At 38.1% G+C, this 24,409-nt stretch overlaps 1 protein-coding gene across 2 annotated transcripts in view; it reads left to right on the forward strand.

The window, feature by feature from the left end:
* Positions 1 to 24,409, forward strand: part of angpt4 (angiopoietin 4) — an 80,923-nt gene that overhangs the window by 42,618 nt on the left and 13,896 nt on the right. For both annotated transcript variants that reach the window (XM_055160742.1, XM_020928417.2), the window contains one exon: positions 24,225 to 24,380. In XM_055160742.1, the coding sequence (XP_055016717.1) occupies positions 24,225 to 24,380 (156 nt within the window). The remainder of the gene's footprint in view (positions 1 to 24,224; positions 24,381 to 24,409) is intronic.

The raw sequence follows: 24,409 nt of genomic DNA on the forward strand, positions 1-24,409 counted from the left end.
CTTTTTCTCACTGTCTATCATCTGCTAATGCTTTTATCAACCAGTGGCATCCGTCCAGCTCCATCTGTGCAAACACACCTCGAACATGTTATGGCAACACCTCGTCATACACTGCCATATTTATTATCAGAGTAAATATATTAGGACATATGTAGGTAATGTTACGCAGTCGTCTCTCACCAAGACTCCATGTGCTCACATTTTACCGGTACATATGTCCAAATGTTTAGCTTTATCTTTCTACGGACCTGTTCATCTGTACATTCACAATACAATCAAACATGGACTTTGTTTTAAATGTTTAATAGATTAGCAATCGCAATTTTATAACTGTAAATAAATGGGGGAATGTAATGATAGATGTCCAGGTATTCACAGGCCTGACAATAGCTCAGAGTGAAAACCGAAAAGTAGTTGGCGGTTCAATCTCCGAACAATGCAAACTTTTGTGGGGTCAGTCTGCGAGATACTTTCTTAAAGGTCCTATATAAAGCACAATTGACTCCTGTGAGCTTTAAGCCATGTTAGAATGTTGTCACCTCCTCAGAAACATACCATGTGTTATTTTCTTTCACACATGTTTGGGTAATCCTGCATTATTAGTCTGTCTGCATATACGAAGCTCAAAATGTTCCACCTCCTGATGTCATGAAGCTGTAGTTTTCAAGTTAACAGCTATGTTTTACTTTTTATTCAGCAGGGACTGACCATTCCAGGGCTGAAATCATCCAAATATGGAGTTTAAAAACACAGTGAATAATAATAATAATAGTAATGCATCAGTTTTATATAGCGTTTTTCTGGACACTCAAAGACGCGTTACAGTTTATTATTCAGTCACTCTACACTTGGTGGTGGTAAACTACACTACCGGTCAAAAGTTTTAGAACACCACACTTTTTCCAGTTTTCTACTGTTTACTGTTGACCAAAATGTATTCTAAACTTTTGATTCTGCAATAAATAACTGGAAATATTAGGTGTAAAAATTTTGACAAATAGTGTAGTGTACTATTGTAGTTACAGCTGGCCTGGATCAGACTGATGGAAGTGAGCCCCCGATTGCACCCCACCCCACTCCGACCACCACCATCACTCACACACACACACGCCACTTTCATACTAGGCAATGTGGGTGAAGTGTCTTGCATAAGGACACAATGGCCACAGTGGAGCACTTCCTGTATTACCACATGACATCAGAAGATGGAAGAGCATTGAAGAAGCGTTTTCAGTTTGAGAGAAGAACTCAGCCTAAATATGCAGGATTTGTGTGATAAACATGAGTGAAATAAACAAAACCTAACTCCAGATATGTTTGTAATGAGGAAAAAACATACTGTAAATCAGAGAATAGAGTAATATGGGCTCTTTAAACCCTCTAAAGCTATGTACAGATTTGCACCTTCATATCTGTGTGAGAGACTGGTTTGCCTCATGAGTTACAGTCATCACTACTAAAGACTCATTTGTTCACAATTGCTTTTAACACTTACTGTGATTTCTCTGAGTTAATATTCTGTTTTTGTATTATTATTGTTTTGTATATGAGTTTAACTTGGAAGCACCTTGGTTCAGTTGTTCCTGTTGTAAAGACCTATACAAATAAAGCTGAATTAAAGTGATTGATTGACTTGGGGCCACTACAGCCCAGCACGAGCCACTGTTGTGTCACTAACCCAAACATATCCATCCAGTGACCCCTACAGTCTGGGAGGCTCACAGCTTTAGTTTATTTTCTATGAGAGAGTGATTGCTTTGTGTCTGTTCTCATTTGTGTCACTGTCTGTACGGTCACGAGCGCTGCACACCACAGTGACAAATGTGAAGTAGATTAAGAGCAGATGGACTCCAGCAGAATGAATGAGTGTAGTGGGGATGTATTGGTCTGCGGAGCCCAACAGAGGCCGCCTGATCCAGATCTGGAAGTCAATTTTCCATTCATTCTTCCAATATACAAATTTCAAATATTAAGACATCTTGAAGGTTAAAGAGCTGCATGACCATTTACAATTTTACCGATATACTTTATGTCTATGAGAGCCTTTTAATGATGGGGCTTTTGGCTCCTTGTGAGATCCGAATCTGTTGGATCTGTTCATTTCAAAGAGCTGTTCAAAACATATGTGTTTGTATGACAGACAGTGTTGGGAATAACGGCGTTTAAGTATAACAGCACTAGTAACGGTGCTACATTTTTGGTAATGAAGTACTGTAATTAATTACACTTCCCATCGTTACAACGCCGTTGTCATTATCGGGAAAGCACATTGGCACGTTACAACTGGGTTGAATGAGGCGCCACAGTGTCAGACTTCATGCAGTGGACAGACGCACATCATCAGCAGGAGCAGGGAGACCTCAGGAGAGAGCAGGGCCAACATGACTGGCAGAAGAAGTTGGGTGGGCGGAGTCTCTAACTAGTAACAAGTAACTAAATACTTTTTAAAGTAAAATGCCCACCACTGATGACAGAAGCCAATGGAAGAACTCATTTTAACAACAAACTAGTCACAAAGAGAAATTACCAAAGCTCAGATTTCTTTAAAATGGTTCAAACTGAGAGCGGGAGTGCGCACATGGAAATGATCTATAAAAAGTTGCACTACAATAGGAATAATAACTGTTATTATGATGTCAGTTTATGTATTTATTTTATTTTTGAGCACAAAGCGTTCAGTCATGTTACCAGCTCTGTGTGTGTGCTGATTTTTGGGTTGGTTCAGTTCATGTACCTGGGAATATGTTTATATAACCGCACATAACTTTCCAAGCATAAAAGATAGAAACTTACTTTCCTTAAAAAGCTGACAGATGCCGCTTTCTGAGCATATTTCTGGCATTATCCTACGTCACATGCATGCTACATGATGACATAGTGAAAACAAGTGTCCAATAGGAACTTTGTTTTCTGCCAAACTCATGCGCTCCATCTACTTTGATTGGCCCAAACTTTGCCAAAGAGTGTAGTGAGTCAAAATGGTCGACTGCTCTGAGCAACTATGTTCGGAACATTTGAAAAATCCGGTCTAAGTGCAGTTATTTCTCAAATAAATGGTCTGCGTAATTGTGCATCCCTTGCTATTTTTATTTGAAAGGTTTATTTCACTCTAAAATGTACAAATACAAATGTAATAAACTCCATGAAAATGCAGGAAGTGATGTGGCTCTGTGCCCTGGACCTGACACGAGCTGTTTCCATGACTGGCACCAGGAAAGTCATGGGGCCATTGCACTTTTCTTTTTTTTTTCCTTTTCCATGGCAACGGCAGTATATTTATGTTCCATCTTAAGCTCTAAAGCATATAGGGATTTAACGATATCCAAATCTGTTGGTACAATATTTTCACGATATTTTGTGGAGGCTAACAAAAGTGTGAATATGCTACTTTTCTGTCATAATGCAACAAATTAAGACAGTTATTTCATCATTTAGATTGGACTGAAACTGAGCAAAGGATCATGGTATATGTAGTTCTCTCAGATTTTAGCTGTTGCTGCACCAAAACAATGAATTTAAGTTGTAATTCGATACTTTGTGATGGCCCACGATATTTTTGTGAGACTTTTGATGATACAGCATCAAGATATTTTGGTTATTGTTACATTTCTAATAGCAAATGTGCCACCTGAATGCCGTAACTTATTCAATTAGCAAACTATACTACAATGTACTTTATTCTAATGTTATCTACCATGCTATATCTGCCAAATTTGCATCTAGTGTTTTGTACAAATCGCCCAGCGGGGTTTTGTTGGAACCTTTTATCACACAGACCATTTGAGTTCCCTACGCAGAGCCAAAGAAATCACATTATTCAATATCGTAAGTGCTTTATCAACAACACAAGAACGTAAGCACTGCTCTTTTATCACTATGAAACTCTCAAGGCCCGATTATATTCTGTGGATTACTAACATTTAACAGCCCCATAAACAGTGTGTTTACAGAGAAATCACAAATCTTACTCAACCGTCTCTCTTCCCTCCCTTTAGTCATAATAAGTCCCTGGACAATCACATATTCTGATAGAAACATGCCTTCCAAAACTAGCTCTCTCTCTCACCACAGTTTTGGAAGATAAGGAGTTTCGTCACAAAATATGATTCCCAAATGTTGTGTCTTGCTTGTTGTGTTGATTAAGGATGGAGGAAATGCATGACACTAAAACACATTATGATTAAGCTAAAGCTAATCAAAATCACTTTATTTATCTGCTAGGAACTTAATTCGCCGACAGAGCGCAAGTGCAAATAAGGACAAAACTGTATTAAAGGGCTGTATTCACATTTTGAACCATGAGTGAAGAACATGTATCAGCCTCTTCTCTCTGATTTTGATAAAGAAGTTTTTCAAATCGTGCCTGATTGGAAAATGACTCATGAATGCATAGGTGATACCCTTCAAGTGTTTACCCTTCAAGTTTTCTTTCTCAGGCCATGTTTATATGATGACGGTTTGAACAGAAAACGCAAAAGTGGCATCGCGTCTTCACTTCTTATTCCGCGTTTACACAAGCGTTTTTGGGAGCAAATCTGCATGCATATGGTGATGCAAAAGTGTGTGGAATTCGACTGGGTATGCATGCCATCCAACGTGTTTCTTTCTGTGTACTGTATGCATGTGACGTAAACGCGTACGCGACGTGAGCAGATCTGACCAGAGTTTTGCGTCTTGGGTATTCAACTTTTCCACTCTGTAGGGTGGTTTCAGATTTTTGTGTTTTTAAGCCCCAAAAACGCCGTCACCGTCTAAACGAAAGGCACTCCGATAAAATATTTTATTGTTTTAATCCTCAAGCGTTCTCATGCAGGCCCTCAAATAGCTGATTTTATATTACATTGCATTGTGACCTAGAAGAAATAAAAGTCAGGAACAGCAGCTTGAATCCATGCTAGATTTTAGAAAGGCCCTTATAGTGAATACCAAATGATTACATGTATCAAAAAGCACATATTAAGAATAATATTTTGAGTAAATGTTTTCTAGTGAAGAACAGTGGTGGAAAGTAACAAAGTACAAAAGAAAAAATACAATATTTTCAGTACAGTTTTTAGGCATCTTTACTTTGCTTAAGTACATTTTTCCACTGGAATTACTTACTTTTACTTCACTACATTTTTCTTATTTCTTATTTATTTATTTTTAAAAGGACAGCACATATTACTAAACTTCAGTCCCTTGGCAAGTTGATCTGAAATCATCTACAGTACAGGGAAAAGTACAACTACAATCACACAAAAGTACATAACACCAGCACACTCACTATACATACAACACACTCACTGTACACTCACTATTCACACAATTCATTTCAAACAGTTCATTTAAAGTTCGAAGTCAAGAGTTAGAGAGTTAAACCAACAACCCCTTAATAAAAAAAAAAAAAAAAAAAGTTATTTGGTTAGACATGGTGATATATTTGGCCATTGAACAACCTCTGTTTCAAAGCTTTAGAATAAACATTTGAGAGCAGGTATTGGTACTTTGGTACTTATTGGTACTACTCCACCACATTTTAGATCTGGACTGAAGTAAAAAGTACTTTTATTTATGTTTGAGACCTGCTGAAATGATTGACATGTATTTTTAGCATTTTTAACATCTGAACTTCGAGCAAACCTCATATACAAAAACACAAAAGCAGCTAGATGAATTAAGAAATCATTTGAATCATTTAAAATCATCTAAACTCTTGATAAAAATCACTACATTTGATTCTTTAACTGTTCAAAAAATCTCTGCAAAGTACATTTATAAACGGGTACTTCAATAGTTTTACTTAAGTAGATTTTTGTCATGTAATGCTTTTACTTTCACTTAAGTAACAAAACACTACTCGATTACAAGTCCATTTATCTGAAAACAAAAAAACAAAAAAAACCACAACTTCTCCAGTGGGTATATTTTATTTCTGGAGAATATAAGTCATGCCTAAATCCAGTATATTTGACTCATGGGGAAGATATCTTTTACAGTAAAAATTATACTTTGTTTTCCGACTCCCACCTCTTTTACTGAATTAACCCAGGAACAACAAAAGTGCCAGATAAGTCAATGACCTGGCACAAAATACTGCTGTGGTTACTAACAACATTAGCCTCTATAAACAGAACTGTGCAAGAATAGAGTCACCATTAAAGGCGCTCTTTCTATTTTTACTGTCTTATAGGGCCCATATTGTGCTATTTTCTGATCTATGTTATAATGTTGTTTCTTCATCACAAACAGACCTGGAGTTGTGTTTTGCTTCATTCACACATGTTTAACACACAAACCCTGCACATTTAGGTTCTTTTCTCAAATGGAAAACACTCTGATCCACCTTGTGATGTCGTGTGATAATACAGGAAGTGCTTCAGTGTATTTTATACTCTACAAACCTTCACTTGAATCATTTGGGTCAATTCAGGCCTGGAATGAAGGTAAAAGGTTGTTGTTAACTTGAAAACTAACACTACATGACATCACAAGGTGGAGCAGAGCATTTTGAGCTTTGGAGGTGTACACAGACTAAAAATAAAAGAACACAACTCCAAGTGTGTTTTTGATGAGTTAACAGCATTATAAGATTACTTAAAGCTCACAAGAGTCAATTTGTGTAATATAGGACCTTTAAAACACAAAAAAGAGATCTAGTCCATTTTAAACAGTTTGCAGTGATCCAAAGATGACCTTAGCTGAGTTTTGCTGTCATGGTAACACTAACAACAACTAGCATCCTAAGCGTGCACTTCCTGATTCTCTAACAATATGTAACACTTGGAGGATCCACATGATCAGCTACCTTGCCACAAATATAATGCTTTATAATATTAGTGTACTACTATTATCCTACTACTATAATTAGATGCAGATAGCACGTAGCACATTTACTCTGACCTCAAGAGTCGCTTATGTAATATATCTGCACTGAGGCAAGACACATTTTACTAATGTACATGGAAAAGAAATTGGTTACAGGCGCTTTAATGACTCATATGTTAAAACTGCCAATTGATTTCTGTAGAACACATTATTGTGAGAAATGGGACCTCATAAAATAAGTAAAATGCTTACATGCTCACAACAGAAATGAAACTGAAATGACTTAGCTTGTTTCTTCATACTTTAAAAAAAATATTATTTTTAAAGGGCCTACGCTTTCTGATCTGTTATAATGTTGTTTCCTCATCAAACTCAACTCCAGATATGTTGCCAGGAGTTGTATTTGGTTTCATTCACACATGTTTAAAACACAAAACCTGCATATTTACTTATTTTCTCAAACTAAAAACAGTCTGTTCCACTTTGTGATGTTGTGGTAATGCAGGAAGTGCTCCACTGTGTTTTTAAACTCCATTCACTACAAGCCAGAGGTGGGACCAAGTCATTGTTTTGCAAGTCTCAAGTCTTTGACCTCAAGTCTGAGTCAAGTCCTAAATCAAATACAGGCAAGGCCAAGTCGAGTCCCAAGTCACTGGCCCATAAATCCATGTCAAGTCCAATCCTCTGCTTTGAGCTTCAAATCATTTCAAGTCTTTAAACCAAAGAACCAAATATCTTAGATTTGACTTTTTATGACTTTCAAGATAAATTGTACTTATAAAATCATAGTATATTTATATTTGAGTATTTATAGAGTATGTAAGAGTTGTAGAAATGTTCATTTTTCCTTTTTAAATGTCTTGACAAGATCTTAGTGTGAATCATTATGGTCAGAATAGAAATAATTAAGATTTAAAAGTGCTTCTCAAGTCACAGGCCTCAAATCCGAGTCAAGCCCCAAGTTTTAGTGCATTTTATCAAGTCAAGTCTCAAGTCATAAAAATAGTCCTTGAGTCCAAGTCACGACTTGCAAGTCCCCCCTGGTATTGTCAGTCTTGGTAAATATTAGCTGTTAACTTGAAAACTACGACTACATGACAAGGTAGAACAGAGCATTTTGAGCTGTGGAGATGCAGACAGATTAATAATGCAGAATTATCAGATCCAATTAAACATGTGTGAATGAAACGAAACACAACTCCAGGTATGTTTTTGAGGAGGTAGTAAGATTATAACATGGTTTAAAGCTCACAGGAGTCAGTTTTGCTTTAAAGTGAAAATGAAATTTACTGGAGCTTCAATGTAATGTAAGACGTATAATTGAACAAACGCAAGAGACAAATGTTTAATGCCCTATTGTGGAACATTCAAGGCAAATAAATAACATCTCCATGGAGACAAGCATGTAAAGGACCCTCCACTAGGAACTTACACAGTGCACGTTTAATTCTTCAAACGCAAAGAGGGCAATTTGGCTCTAACAATGAATTTGGAAAGTATATATCATTTTCGGATGTTGTTAATGGTGACAACTGTTGGCACATTTACTACTTTTTCAATGGCTCCATGTTATTCCATTATTCTGACGTGTTTGAGAAGTCCCACCTGCTTCATAATGAGGCTGTTTTCACTCTGTCCCTCCAGCAGTGTTATCCCAGAGGCTAATATTTCACAAAACACCTGTCTGTGTGCTGCTGTGAAAATTATAAAAACATGTGTCACCACCGAAAACTCAATTTGTAAAAGCTAAAAATCACATGCACATCCGATCGAATGGAGCAGAGGTTTCAGATTTCTACACATTCATACCAAACATTGAGCTGTTATGACTCGAACAGAACTTTTCAGACAGAAGCTAAAATAACAATGATCTTAATAAAACAGTTCTTAACACATAGATAGATATCACATATATGTTTAGTTTGTTTTTTTTTAAAGTCGTGTGCAGACTTTTTTCACTGTGACCCAAAGTTGGCACCATGTCTTGAGTTGATCACCAAATTTCCTGCACTTAGTGAATAAAGAATAATAATAAAATGTTGTTAAATAATACCTTCAGTGTATTGTATTTCTGAGTGGGGTGGCCAATCAGATTCCAGGGATAGCCTCTGTTAGTCACTCCCAAGACATGCTCCTGCTCTGTTTGTGAAAAGGAAATAAATTTGACAGGCCTGAAGTAAAACCATATGGGCCAGATTTATCGATCCAGGTGCAAGCAGGTTACGAGATGCTGAATTTGAGGTGATAATGGGATGTGAACAAACACACTGAGCGCACAGTGAGTCAGTGGGTCGACGGGATGATGAGTGGCGGCTGTTCTTTCTTTCATATACGGTGTAACCTACTTCTGTTGTCAGCTATCAGTATGTTAAAGAAACATAATGTAGCGCACAGCAGGGGGTGCACATCATTTTTAGGATTTACCTGACAGCAGCTCCCTGTACCAGCGGAGGTCGGGCTTAAATAGGCCGCGTTGCAAAGGCTCAGCCCCGACTTCCGCGGTCTGGTGTCAGAGCTAAAATTATACCGGAGGCAGACCTTTTCCCCCCTGAGTATTGAAACTGAAGGATTTGGTCTGCTACTGTTTGGTTTTACTCAGTTTTGTTCCGTTTACTGATTGTTGTGTTTAGTATTGTTTCTTAAATGTTATTATATTTTAGCTCTACTGCACCTTTTAAATAAACATGTTTTATTGTTGTCATCCCTGGGCTTTTAACTTTGAGCTTTTTTTAAAACTTTTTTTAAGTTCCAGGGTCGTACTTGGGAGGGGTTTAGCCCGTACCTTTTTGTTTGCACTTTGGGTTTTAAGTTCTTTAGATGTGATTGCATGGTAGCACTTTCAGTTTTGTTTGTTCTGGATGGGGCTACCCCCTCTCAAGTCATCCTTGATTGGTTAATTTGTAACATTTATTTCTGTTTTTGTTTTTTTTTCAGACTTGGTTCCTCCGCCTAGGGGCTGCAAGGTTGTTGTTTTTTATCCTTATATCAGTAAATTTTATGATTTTTGGCCATTTTACCCTCCTATCCTCCGCCTGGCTCGTTTTTGCAGAATAAATCATTTTAAATATTAACTTGCCGCTTTTTAATCTTTTAACAAATTTTAATTATACATTTAAGTCACGTCTGTGTCCTTTCTGTTTTACATACTTATCTGTGGCCTTGGTCATTTTAAGTGTTTTATTTATTTATCTATTTTATTGAAACAAAAAGGGTACCTAAGGTTATAATAACTAGAGACTGGAAGGGCATCTCACAAATTATTATTGTTTCTGCTGTAAACTGCTTAATCTGTTTGGGTTGTCGCCAAGATCTATCAATAGTAAAAATAGTGTCAGAATATTACAAACTTCTGAATATGTTTTGTGTTGCTCCTAGACTAATATGAGACAGATGGTCGTTTTAAAAAAAGACATTTTTGCTGTTTTAAATTAAATTCAAGTTTTTTATATTATAAGATTATATTCTGAGTTGTTACATCTTGAACTCTCCAAATGTCTTTTTTTAGGCTGAGACCCTCCTCTGACCCTCACTTCTCCCCAACCAGTTCACTGAGTTTACGCTTAATTGTTTACCTCCCAGTGGTCTCTTTAATATGACATAGTTTGAATATTTTCTGTGTCCAAGTTCTGCTAATCCACAAATCTGTATGACCCCTACAAACTGTTGTGTGGATCTTAAAACACATCACATTTTAATGCAGAGATTTATGAGGAAATTATGTGTTAACTGAATGCTCTGGTGGGGATATAAGCACAGCAGGTGTTTCTCCTCCAGCAACACAAGGGGGAATTTAAATAATGAGTACACAATAGTAAGATAGATTTGTGTGTACAGTAGACATAAACTCACATATTGTCCCATATTATGCTTAACTGCCTATTTCAGGTTGCAGTCAAAAACTACCCGGAGCTGTTTTTCTTGAGTCTTGTGGTAGTCCTGAAGGGCTCCTCTGTGTTTTTAGCTGTGTGTAACATTGTGTTTGAATCCAGAAGAGTCTAGAAGTGAAAAAACTCTGTCCAAACTTGAGATGATCCAACCAGAGCCACTAATTTGTAGCTCATGTCCCTCAAAAGCAGATATCTTCTAACATTCAGAACAAAATATATAACTTCTTTTACCTGAAATAAGTAATAGTTTGGTGCTTAGATTGTAAAAATCTGCCGTGTTTCTCCGTCCTATGTCAGTTTTCAAATTTTCGGGGAGACTGGACACACCCTGCATTTGATTATTCTTCCGAGTCGGTTTTCCGAGGAAGTTGCCTAGCTACACATGAGACACGCCCCTTTTCATGGGACTACGTGACTCAGAACTCTGTGGTAGAAAAAGTAGACCAAACAAGGATTCCGAGTCAGAAGAATAGATCGCTCCTCCCACTGTGACGTGTAAATATGAACTGTTTCCATTATGTTTGGACAGTTCGGTGGTTTAAATGACACTCTTTCAGTCACATGTATTACTGCAATACCTTACCACGTCAGTATCACTGCCTGTGGGTTTGGTCAAATCCGAGGTCCAAGTGAGAGTCGGAAAATAATCGAAAGCAGGGACACCTCCAGATCCACTCGTCTTTGTAAAGTTTTGTCAAAGCGTGTGGTTCTGGTGGACCAGGTAAGGGTAAGGAAGTTTTAGCTTCAGCCTGGATCATATTAGTGTCTTAAACACAGACTGAGGAAGTTCTAAAATAGCTAAAACATTATTGATGACAGAGAGAGTGTTTGCTTTACCCTCGCAATGTTTTCACGGACCCTTAGGAGCAAAAGCAAATCATCGTTCAATATCCTCTTTTCATTTTACGGGAAGGATGGTTACACTGCCCAGTAGAGTGGGTAGCATTTTAAAAAAGATAAGTGTACTGGATTTCTTGTCTGAGCAGTCAGTTTCTTCTACATTTCCAAACTTGAGACGATCCAACCACAGCTTCTAAGCATGGGTCTCTCAAATGCAGAAGACATCTCCTTTTAAAAATTCTCATAACAAAATATATTATTTGTTTTCCCTGAGATACGTAATTTGATTGTTGACTTTGTGAAAATCCATGCTGTTTCTCAATCGTTTAGGGTTATGGTTTAGGTTGTTTCCCCCCACCCCATTTTTTTTTTTTTTTTTTTTTTTTTACGTGTAAGCAGCCAGGTTTGTTTTTCTCACGAACAGAGCATATGTCTGGCAGGCCAAGAAAATTGATTTTAACCTTGAACACTTTTCCACTAAAAGCACTAAACAATGACTTCAATTTGAAGTTTCTTGGGCCAATGTAATGGTAGTATTATTTATTTAAAAAGTAAATAAATACAATGCTATAATACTATCTAAAGAAGAAGAAAAAAAAAATGTATACAAGGATTGGCCCACATCCTAATTGGGTTTTTAGACTGTAAACGCTCAGAGGAAGGCTATATACGGAAATGCATTATTGTTTGCTTGTGTGTTGTTGCCTAAAAAATATATTTATTGACTGAAGATGTGCAATCCAAAAATGTTTTACATATTTGTTATCGCTTTTGGGTTTAGCACTCAAGACCTGAGAACACTCAATCTTCACCCCTTGAAAAAAGAGTGAAAACCAAACTTGGGCAGCAGATTGGGGCTGAATACTTCACTTATGTACATATGTTAAAGGTGCACTGTGTAACCTTTCCAGAGGAGGGTCCATCTCTGTGGAACATTCCAAGCACAGCAATGACAAATCTATAGAAACAAGCAGGTGACAGACCCCCAACCAAAAGTTACATAGTGCACCTCTAAGTAGCCATGTGCTTCTGGCAGGTTTATCTTCTTTTTACAAGCTTCAAACTTAAATAATAGTAAACAAACAAACAAAAAAAACACTGGACCATTCCTAAATAAAATGACATCTCTTCATTCTTTGTCCACGTTTTTCACACATAATTCAAGCTGGTCAGTCCTTTACAGAGGAACATGGTGCTGTTGAAGCTGTTGTTTTGCAGAGCAGAGCTTTTGCTGGAGGCTGTTGACTTGTTCTGATGGTCCAGCTCCACTTCAACTCTGAGCCAAACCCTCTGCTGCTCCTGAGTCACGCTGCAATAACACTATAGGCATTAGAAGAGCTAATGCTAATGCTTATGTGATGTTATGTGATCCATACACCTAAAGTTTCAGCATAAGGTCAATACATTTGCTTTGTGATAGATATCTGCCTCCCGGTTGGTCTTCCCTCATCATTAAGTTACTCAGAGATGTGTTTTGGTAAATGGTCACATTTTTATATAGTGCTTTTCCACCTTGAAGGAACTCAAAGCACTTTACATCAAGGAACCACTCACCCATTGGACAGCATTCATCTGTGGGAGCTGGAATCGCACCGCCAACCTGTGGGTCAGTGAATCTGACCACCTAACCAATGATGTTTATGTTGAGAATGGAATTCGAACCACCAACCTTCAGATCAGTGCACAAACACTTGACTGAAATAGCTACTGTCACCAATCAACTTTGATTGATTCATTGGAGTTTGAGTAATCCTGTATAGTCCTGCAACTGAAGTGAAGCGAAGTGAAGTGAAGCGTTACAGCCAAAGGACCAATATTTCCAAATCTGGTATTTGATCCAATTCTTGACAGATTGAGAACGTGCTGATCTGCAGACATTTCCAAATCAGCCTCTGTACTTTTCTCCAAAACTCTGTATCTTTGACCCTCTGCGTGCGATCAAGGCCTTTGCTAAATATTATTCTTTCTTCTCCCCAGTACATCACTCATACTCAGGGACTGAATATTTTCTATTGAATAATATCAGATAAGTTTCTTATTCCAAAGTCACCTCTTGTAAATGTCATACTGTTGTCATTTCTGATCATGCACCAGTGCAGATTGACGTGTCAAACAAAAATGAAAAGCTTGAAAGTTTGAAAAGCTTGAAGCCTGTGCTTAAAGAGGGAGAGTCAAATGGAACTGTCTTTTTTGGAACTTTCTACCCTGTTATAAGGTTGTTCCCTCATCGCATGCATGCCTACATCACCCATGCCCCCACACAACAATTTTGAATGCTTGTTTGACCGTTAAATTAGCCATAACATTACAGAAATATCACTCACCACCCTTATTTGAGAGAGATTTCCAAATAAGAATGGCATTATATATTGCACTTTTATCGTTTTATATCTCCCACTCTTTTATCGTTGCTTTTTCTCTCCAAGTTTGAACAAGACGTCTTAATTCCAGTATACTGCTGCATTTTGGTCAATATTTTTGCTCAAATCCAAGAAACAAAGTAATGAAGATTTCCTAATTCCTAAATACTAAATACATTGGACTGGACAGCCTGCTGGTTGTGCAGTTTAAGTCTATGCATTGTCAGTGTTTTCACAATAATAAAGTAAAATATAATAAAAAACTTGAACATTATTGATTTTCAATGTATTGATTTATTTTTCTTCTTTAAAGCTGTGGGCTGCAAGAACAAGTAAATGCATAATGTTCAACAATCGTTCAAACTGACTGCACCAATTTTAACATAATCGTTTATAGATCCTAGTAGCATTTCCTACAATTCAAGAGATTTCACCAAAACTTTTCAAATTTTCCCTGCCATCTCTCCGGTAAAAACGTAATATTTAAGTCAGCAAGTTACTGTAAGTGAGTAAGTGAAGAAATTGAATATTATAAGAATATACCTGTGAACAAAATGAATTAATCATTCAAAAAAGTTAGATGGAAGATGTTACCACCTTTCATCCAAGAGACTTCAGATCCCTTCTAGATAAGTTTAAATGCCAAAAAACTCATATTCAGATCCCAAGAGAAGGTTTAGAAAAGGGATTTAAAGCTGCTAGAAAGCCCAGATATTCCTTCTGTCGGACAATATTTCCAGTAAGCTCCAGCCGCCAATGGACAACCACCTGCAAATGGGAGTCCTTTCATTTGTTACTTGCATCTGTGTCCAGAGTCTCACCGAGAATGATTTCATCTATTCCCTTGCCATTTGATTTGTCACTGGATGCAAAAATCTGATTGGACACTGTTGCTTGGTTATCCAGTGACTGTTGGGCTCTTGTTGCCTTGTTAATAAAAAAAACGTAACAGACAGGCTTATATTTTCCTTCTGAGTAAGATGTTTCTATTTGAGCTTTTCCCTTGCTGAAATTCCAAGATTTTTCGCAAATACCCATCCGATCTACCCACTTCTCTTGTGAGTGAATCTGTGAGTTCTTTGATTTTAGCTTTTTGCTCATAACTTTCCATCTATAAAGTATTGTTTTTCTTTATTTTTTATCTTTTTTTTCCTTTATCTTTATTATAGATCTGTGGAGAGGTGAGCTTTCTCTTTGTAGGAAGGCATGTTTTTTGCAGTATTCCTGAGCAGTAAAACACTCGTAACAGAATAAATGCGAAACCTTTTAGGCAAAGCAATAATATCTCCATGGAAACAAGTTGGTGGCAAAAAAGTTAAACAGTGTGCCTTTAAACCAGGGGTGTCCAAACCTTTTTCATCAAGGGCCACATATCTAAACACAGATGACGCAGAGGGCCGATCGAGGGCCGTAGACTGGAGCTCAGTACAGTGAATAAATGAAATATGTGCATTAGAATGAACCATCAGTCTTTATTCATGCTTAGATCCTTAAAACCACACAGTAAATATTAAATATTAGCTTTATCAAGGTAGATTTTCAGAAAACTTGCAGTAAAAAAATATTTTTTATTTGATGCAAGGTAATTTGGGCCATTTCACCTGGAAGCCTGAGGGTCAAGAAAAATGTGTCTGGGGCCGCATTTGGCCCCCAGGCCATAGTTTGGACATGCCTGCTTTAAACCGTGTTGTAATGCTGTTACCTCATCACAAACATACCTGGAGTTGTGTGCTTCATTCACAGATGGTTGAGTAATCCTTTAGTGTGCAGTAGAACAAAAGACCCAGGCTCATTCTTGACTCTGTTCTTCCAGACCAGCCTGGCCTGACCTCATATCAAACAAATGCTGGAGCTTTTTCATCTCTCTTGGCCCGAAGCTTAATACTAATGAAGTGGAAGGATGCACCACCTCCTTCCTCTGTTCAGTGGGTGAGGGTACTTCTGATGTGTTTGCAGATGGAGTGCTTAATAAAGTTTACGAGGCTCATAAAAAGAAATACCATTAAACGTGGGCGCCCTTTACTGTGCATGTTGCAGTTTAGTCACGATACTAAAATTTCAAACCTGATTTCAATACAAAGGAAGAGCTTCCTAAGACCTGAACTCTTGCATGGCATACTTTATTGATTTCTCTTTGTTATTTGGGCTGATTGGGACCTGATGAGTATCCAGGCTGGCACCACCTAGTGCCTCCACTCAATTTCATTTCTCTCCAGTGACTAGGTCAGGAATTGAATACACTAAAGGGTTCGCAAAAACCCTGGGGAAGAGCAAGTCCGAGCACCAGCCAGTCAGCGAAGAGCCATACATTCTGTGTTGGCAATGATTCCCGAGATCGAGCATTTAAAGTCGCAACAAAGAGAATGTTTGGTGAATTTTATCAAGGGTAAAGGCCTTATTGCCCTATTATATATATATATATATATATATATATATATATATATATATATATATATATATATATATATATATATATATATATATATATATATATATATAGACTGAAAAATGTCATTTTCAACATTAAAGGTGCACTATGTAACTTTTTGGCTGGAGGTCCATCACTTGCTTGTTTCTGCGGAGATGTCATTGCTCTGCCTGGAATGTTCCACAGTATGACATTAAACTGCTACACTTTCCTTTTTTTTTTTTTTTTAAATTACAGGTTTTATAGCTTTAAAATACCTAAAGAAAGAGGAAGGTCGCATCTCCACAGATCTGACCTGTAACTTGGTCTGGTTTGGTCTTCATGACAATAGAAAGGTTTAATACCACACTGTGAAACATTCCAGACAAAACAATAACATCTCTATGTTGAAAAGCATTTGATGGACCCTCCACCAGAAAAGTTACACAATGCACCTTTAAATAACAGTACTTTCTTTTATAATACCATGTGGTCTTATATCTGTGTAATCTTTCAGTCGTCGTAGGTTCCATAGTATCCATGAGCGCTCTTATATTTGTTCTGATACAGCTCAAGATTAGTCTAAAGCTGTTCAGTTTCATTTCTGCACTGTGATTGGGACTTTTTTACTATTTGTACTTCATCAAAGGAGTATCTAGTTTCAGTTCTGGTTTTAGTATTGGTTAGAATCTGATTTTTTTGTACTTTTGACAACACTAGTATGTTGAGAATCTACCAATTACATGAGTAGGAAGTACATAATGATATTGTTGAGGTGTACGTGATGCAGCCTTTTACATTTTTGTTGTTGTTTGTTGTTGTTTTTTTTATTTCATCCATATTTCTTTTTGCACTTCATTAGAGTGCCTAAAAAATCTGATTCAGAAGATTTGTTTGTGTATAAAACTGAAAATCTCTAAATAGAATTCTAAAAAAAAGGAGAAAAACAAGAAAGGAAAAACAGAAGTTGATTTTAAACAGTTCGCAGTGGTCCAAAGTTATTCCTCATTTACCTTGTGCATTCCAAATCATCTTTATTAGTCACTGTGATGAGTTTACAAGTTAACTTCCAAGACACCCGTGTGGAGTTTTGTCATGACGGTAAATCTAACAACACTTGGTAATGTGCACTTCCTGATTAATGGACAATAAAACTCTTTATAATTAGATGCAGACAGAACGCAGCTGCTTATACGATATATCTGTACTGAGGAAAAACACATTTTTCTCAAGTACATGGAAAAAACAGATACAGGGCCTTTAAATCAATGTGAAGTCAATGTGCCAAAATTGTCTCTTCTTTAAAAAGATACTTACAGTTTTGTTTTATTTTGTTTCATTCATGCATTATTGAGTAATTTAGCATATTAAAGAAGTAATTTAATGATTGATAGAGGTAATTTAACGATCTCTCCAGGGACCTGTTTGAATCTTCCAAAACCTGGATACCAAAAAAACAACATTACATCACGAACCTGATGCGATATGCAATAGTTTAATTAGCAAAATGCACGCTCATTGTGTTGTGAGGGTGGTCTGAATGGGGAGTGAGTTAGCCCTGGGAGCAAGGGGAGTGGGACTCAAGAGTATCAGAGACAAAAGTGCAACCCATTACATGTCCAAATACTTTGTTTACTGCAGTGGTCCCCAACCTTTTTAGCACCACAGACTGGTTTTATGTACTACAGTATTTCACACTGCAGCAGCGCGGCATGATTTAGTCCTGGTCTAGTCCTGGTTTAGTCCTGGTTTAGTCCTGGTTTAGACCTGGTTTAAACCTGGTTTAATCCTGGTTTAGTCCTGGTTTAGACCTGGTTTAATCCTGTTTTGGTCCTGGTTTAGTCCTGGTTTTAGATCCAGTTTAGACCTGGTTTAGACCTGGTTTAAACCTGCATTAGACCTGGTTTATTCCTGATTTAGTTCTGGTTTAGACATGGTTTGTTCCTGGTTAAATCCTGTTTTAGTCGTGGTTTTGTTCCTGGTTTAGTCCTGGTTTAGACCTGGTTTAGTCCTGGTTAAATCCTGTTTTAGTCATGTGTTTTTTTCCTGGTTTAGTCCTGATTTTAGACCTGGTTTAGACCTGGTTTAGTCCTGGTTAAATCCTGTTTTAGGTGTGGTTTTATTCCTGGTTTAGACCTGGTTTAGTCCTGGTTTAGACTTGGTTTAGACCTGGTTTAGTCCTGGTTAAATCCTGTTTTAGTCATGGTTTTATTCCTGGTTTAGTCCTGGTTTTAGACCTGGTTTAGACCTGGTTTAGTCCTGGTTAAATCCTGTTTTAGTTGTGGTTTTATTCCTGGTTTAGACCTGGTTTAGTCCTGGTTTTAGACCTGGTTTAGACCTGGTTTAGTCCTGGTTTACTCCTGGTTTAATCCTCATTTAGACCTGATTAAGGCCTGGTTTAGTCCTGGTTTAATCCTCGTTTAGACCTGGTTTCGAGATGCATATGGGAGGGGGGGTTCACACTTTTACCGGTCCGCAGCCCGGGGGTTGGGGACCCCTGGTTTACTGCACAAAAAGCATTTTCAAAACAATAAAAGGTATAAAACATGTGATCTAGATGTGTTATGTGTTAGCATTTAACACCCCCTCTTTAACTTTTCTTACCAGGTATTTTTTTTACTCTAACTCTGAAATTGCTTTGGGCTCATTCTCATAGTTCCTTATCTCTGCTGTTTAACCCTGCACTAATTACTGTTTGGTGTTATGTGATCTCTCCGTAGGACTCCAGTACAGTCTCCTTTAAAGTCCTTTGCACTTCCTGACTGTCACGCACCATAAACAAACTCCTTCCTCTCCTGTGCCCCAGTCCGAGCTGTCCAATCACATCACGGCACACTCCAATCACCCACAATGCACTTGTTACCCCAGATCTGTATCTGTATCGGTGCCTTGCCTGTGCGTCAGTGGTGGGTCGCACTCACATACCCTCTCTTGTCACCCCCCTCTTGTCCCATAGAGTCAGAGAAAGGACCAAAGCCACATGTGTTTTGAGTTAAAGTCCTGGCGGTAGGCTACGTGGGGCAGTGAGCATGTTTGACCCCAGTTCAACCCAGATCAGATGGGGCTAGACTGATTTGAGACTGGATTTTAAAGACGTCTTAATTTGAATATCGTAATGTTTTGAGTGCTTTAAAGTAAGCAGCAGTGCGTTGGTGGTGGCACAGTGATAAGCAATCTCCATAGAAAGAAAGTCACTGTTTTGATTTCCCTAATGAGTGGAGTTGGTGCATTTTCTTGGCTTGCAGAAAGTCACTTTGTAATAACTGCACTTTAATAAGCTGAAACAAAGGTTATTTAACTAGCATATATGTAATATTTATCAACAAGTATCAGGATTTAACTTTCAGCTCAATTTTCTAAAGTTTACTAATGAGAGAGATTTTGAATCTCTTTTTCAGGGAGTCATGGCCCCACAGGGGTAGCCAGGCTGGAGCCACCTAGTGCCTCTGCTCAGTTTCATTTCTCTCCAGCTACTAGGTCAGGAATCAGAATACACTAGACGGTTTGCAAAACCCCCAGAAGTGCGAGTTCGGGCACCAGCCAATCAGTGAAGAGACATATATTCTGTGTTGTCAACGATTCCCAAGATCGAGGAATTAAAGCCGGGATAAAGAGAATGTTTGATGAATTTTATCAAAATCATTATTGCCCTTCTTTCTGCGGGATTTTGGAAAAGCTTAATATACCAGTTAGCCCCGTTAGTGTTGCATTAAATATGTCTCGATCAAATAGCAGCGATTAGTTAAATGATAAAAAAGTACCCGCCTACTGTCATGAGAACGAATCCTAACACTGCGAGGTCCGACGGGTTCTACGAAGTGAAACTGGTTGATGAATCAGGCAACCAGAGGGGAGCCTATTGTACATGTTTTTAGTGGTTGGGAAAACTGGAGCACTCGGTGGAAACCTACACAGACACGGTGAGAACATGCAAATTCCACTCAGAAAGGTCCTGCGCTGCGAAGCAATAGAACCCAAGACCTAGCTGTGACCGGCAGAAGCTCTCACCATTTTGCCACCACGCCACTCTTTTGAACCTGGATCAGCTGTCCTCCTCCATCCTTCATAATAAACTCTCTTTACAGATGTCAGTGTTGTTATTTGTGATGTAAACTTTACCAAACAGAGACTCAGGAAATTGACAGTTTTGTTTTGGTTTGTATTCAGTTGTGTTTAGTGGAAGTTACCTAATCTCCGGATGGAGGAGGACAACTGATCCAAAGGGCGACAGTGGCTCAATGATCCCCCAAATCAAAGGTTGGAGGACAATTTCCGCTCACGCCAAGCTCTGCCTTTATGTCATGTCCTTAGGCAAGACACTTCACCTCGTCCAGTATGAATGTGAAGTACGTGTGAGTAATTGGTGATAGTTTGAGAGGCATTACTATAGTAGCTTACCTCCGTATAATGCAATGTGAAGCGCCTTGGGTGTCTTGACAGTTTTTTGTTTGTTTTGGTTTGGGTTTTTTTATCTGTGGTTTCATTGTTATTTCCTATGTTTAAAGATAACATAAAAAGATCCTCATTTAATCCCCAGCACAGGTTGATTAGATCTCTTGGTCACCTCGAGAACTTCACTGTATTGAACGGCACTTTGTTGAAAAACCCAACATTTGTCTGACTCCATTTGTTTTATCAGAGCGCAGTTCTGCTGTTTCAAACTGAATACATTTTCCATTTCCTTAAGTTAAGAACAGCAGGTTGACAGCACTCATCACCAAAGGTTGGAGATTTAAAGAGACAGTCCAGAATTTTGGACATAGGACCTCATTTCGTAGTGAGCCAGAGTGTTGGAGACGTGTGGAGACAATAAAATAAAGACAGTTTTAAATATTCCATCCAGTCCTTGTATTTGCAGAGGTCTCTGGTGCTAGGCTAGTGCATGTCAATGGCTATAGTTATCCTGCCACTAAAAACAGTCTTACCCACTCCACAAAACACCCGAAGCAAATCTATTATTACGTCAGACTGTCAATGTAAATGTCTGTTGATATAATAATGTTTGAAATAAATCTAACCTTGCATAGCATGATCGTTGCATGTTGAGGGACCATTTTCTTAGCAGCAGTGGAATTTTACTTTGCCGGTAAGATCGGTGCTAGGTGATATCAGTCCGCTGCTGCCAAACTTTCTTTCAGGAAGTACAACTCGCTGCTGCTGCTCAGACATAAATCCTTCAAATGCAAGGTTGGTTTTACTTCTAAAATTATTCTATCAACACAGACATTCACATCGACAGTTTGGCGTAATAATAGATTTGCAGTGTAGAGCAGGGGTCTCTAATCTATAGTTCAGGAGCCACCAGTAGCTCTCCACCTCCTTCCAAGTAGCTTGCCAAAGAATTTCTGAATTATAATTACTTAAAATTAGATAAACAGAATGACTATTCAAATTGTAAATGTATAATTTTCATGCCCAACTTTACTTTTTGCACTAATAAATGGATAATGGTGTATGTTTTATAGGCCTCTAACTGTTACTTTCAAAGGCCGTGGCTCTTATAATTACTTTAATTACTTTCTTGCCACCACTAAATTGAGCTCTCTGGCATTTTAGTTTTGTAAAGGTAACTCACTGAAGGAAAAAAAGTTGGAGTCCTGTGGTGTAGAGCTTCGAAAGGCTTTGACAAGTCTGTAAAATGCAATACAAGTGCAAGAATGTATTATTAACCTCTTATTATTAGGGGGAGATAAGAACATCAAAGTGTTTTCAGCATAAAATGAGAGAGATGACCAGAATATGCAAGACTGAAACAAGTGACAACTCTTTAAACTCACCCAATCAATCTTCATCATCTTTCTTTATTTTTGTAGAACTACGTGACTTCTTGTCCCTTTGACCGCCGTGTTTTCTCTTAAGGTGACCGTTGGTTTGACTCTTGTGCTGATGCTGTCCCTCCGGGCCGTACTGTTTGTTAGTGCAGAGATATATTTGGGCTGTTCCGTGGCACTGATATCGTGGGTACGGGGGCTCTGAAGGGACAAAAAGAGGCTGGGATTATTTATGTGTGCGAGTGCAGGGCCTTGAGGTGGTACAGTGGGTTGGCACCAGTTGATGTTCCCAGAGAGGCAGTTTTATGTAAGACGTGATCAGGGAGAGGGTCTGAACTGTGTGGTAAGAGGGTCACTGCTGTGGTCACAACACACAGAGTAGAATACAGTATTAGAATGTAGTCATGCTGTAACTCCAGAGATCCTAAATAAATGTATATGCTGTCCAGTACTAGGCCCCTGGGTCCAATTTCAGCCCTTAGTTACATTTTTGTAGGCCCTCAGATGAATAAATGAACTGGTCCAAAATACCAGAGCTCAGGCATTCCAAACCACTGTAGCTTCAAGGGCAAATATTTGGTGTGAGACAAAGTTATAAGCTTAAAGGTGCACTATGTAATTTTTCTGTTGGAGAGTATAAGATTGTCTATTGCATTGCCTGGAATGTTTCACAGTATAGCATTAAACATAAATAATCAGTTATAGGTATGTTAATTGATAGGGGTGTAGTGGTCCACAAAAAGCACACATGCCTCGGTTTTGAGGTCACAGTTTGGTTCATTTTCAGTACAGTATGAGAACAAAACCATTTGCTTGTTGTTTATTTGTGTATTTATTAAACCAACAGTTTGTTTTAACATTACACAAATGGGAAAATAAAATAAATGCAAAGTGCTGATTGGTAATACTAATAAATTAAATAAAATATTCTCAAATAAGCAACAAATATATGAAATATGATTTAAAAAATAAATAAATTCCTTGTAAACAGTAAACAAAACTTTTCAAAAAGTAAAGTGCTGCACTAGCAGTTCCAGTTCCAGTATGAAGTTTTACACAATCTTCATATTTTTGGCCAGAAAAACCAACTTGGGAAGGGGGGGAGATTCCGTGCCAGTAAAAGTGAGGACCACAGCTGTAGTTTTGAGAGGATTCGTGTTGTATGGAGGGACGTAGTCAAGGCTAACCTAACAATAAAGCGCTACGGGAAACACTACTCAATCACGGAAGCATTCCCTCGTGAATATTGAAGAGCCGAGCATTCCATGTAGCTGCACATGTAGAGGCGGAATGTAAAAACACACTAATTGTGCAAACTCACTCATGCACAGCCCTGCACTGAACTGTCCTGTACTGAATACAAATACATATACTGATAACTATATAATATATACTGATTCATGTGGACCACGTGACTTGGCACCTGTCAATAAATTATAACGTATCTATTGCTGATAGGGTGACCAAACGTCCCTATTGACCTGGAACAGTCCCCGTTTTAAGTCCTGTGTCCCCTGTCCCAGCAGATTTATCCAAAACCAGTGATCTGTCCCAGTTTTACACAAGAAATGTCAAAGGTGTCCCTATTTTTGATCAATTTCATCTAAACCAGGACTATAAACTAAGACTAAACCAGGACTACACCAGGTCTAAACCAGGACTCAACCAGAACTATCACAATTTTCAACTAATCTGATCCCTCCCAACAGTAAAGAGGAGCATAAATTGTCATTTGTTTGGCCAAAATACAGATAATCGTGCTTGCAAATGACCATGAAGCAAAAAAAAAATACAGAAACAGAAGTTCCTCTGATTATGATTGACATGAGAATCCACATTGTTACACGCTCTTTTAACAGTTTTATTCATACCAAACATCCAAAAACGGGTGTGTCTCAGTTTTGCATCTTGAAAATTTGGTCACCCTAATTGCTAAAATTATTCACATACACAAAATTTGGAGGTTTCATGATGCAACAGTGAAATAAATAGCTGCTTAGAGACCCCACTTGGCTGGTGGTTTGATCCCACGTTTTTTCTCACGTTTAAAATCTTCAGAAAAGCTGGTAATGCATGACAGATTTATTGTGCAAACTTTTCTTTTTAAAATATATGCGAATATCATTGTGGTTGTTTTTCCTGTCTTCCACAGTTGGAAAACGTCATCCAGAGTAGTTTAAAGCCAGACATCTCAAACATCCGGTCTAACTCCGTTCACAACCAGACAGCAACCATGTTGGAAATCGGCACAAATCTCCTCACGCACACAGCCGAGCAGACCAGGAAGCTCAACGTGGTGGAAGCAAAGGTAACACACTTTTAAAATTAGTATTAAGT

This window comes from Boleophthalmus pectinirostris, unplaced genomic scaffold (assembly GCF_026225935.1).
Source record: "Boleophthalmus pectinirostris isolate CB_2022bp ecotype Guang Dong unplaced genomic scaffold, ASM2622593v1 HiC_scaffold_3, whole genome shotgun sequence".
NCBI lineage: Eukaryota > Metazoa > Chordata > Actinopteri > Gobiiformes > Gobiidae > Boleophthalmus > Boleophthalmus pectinirostris.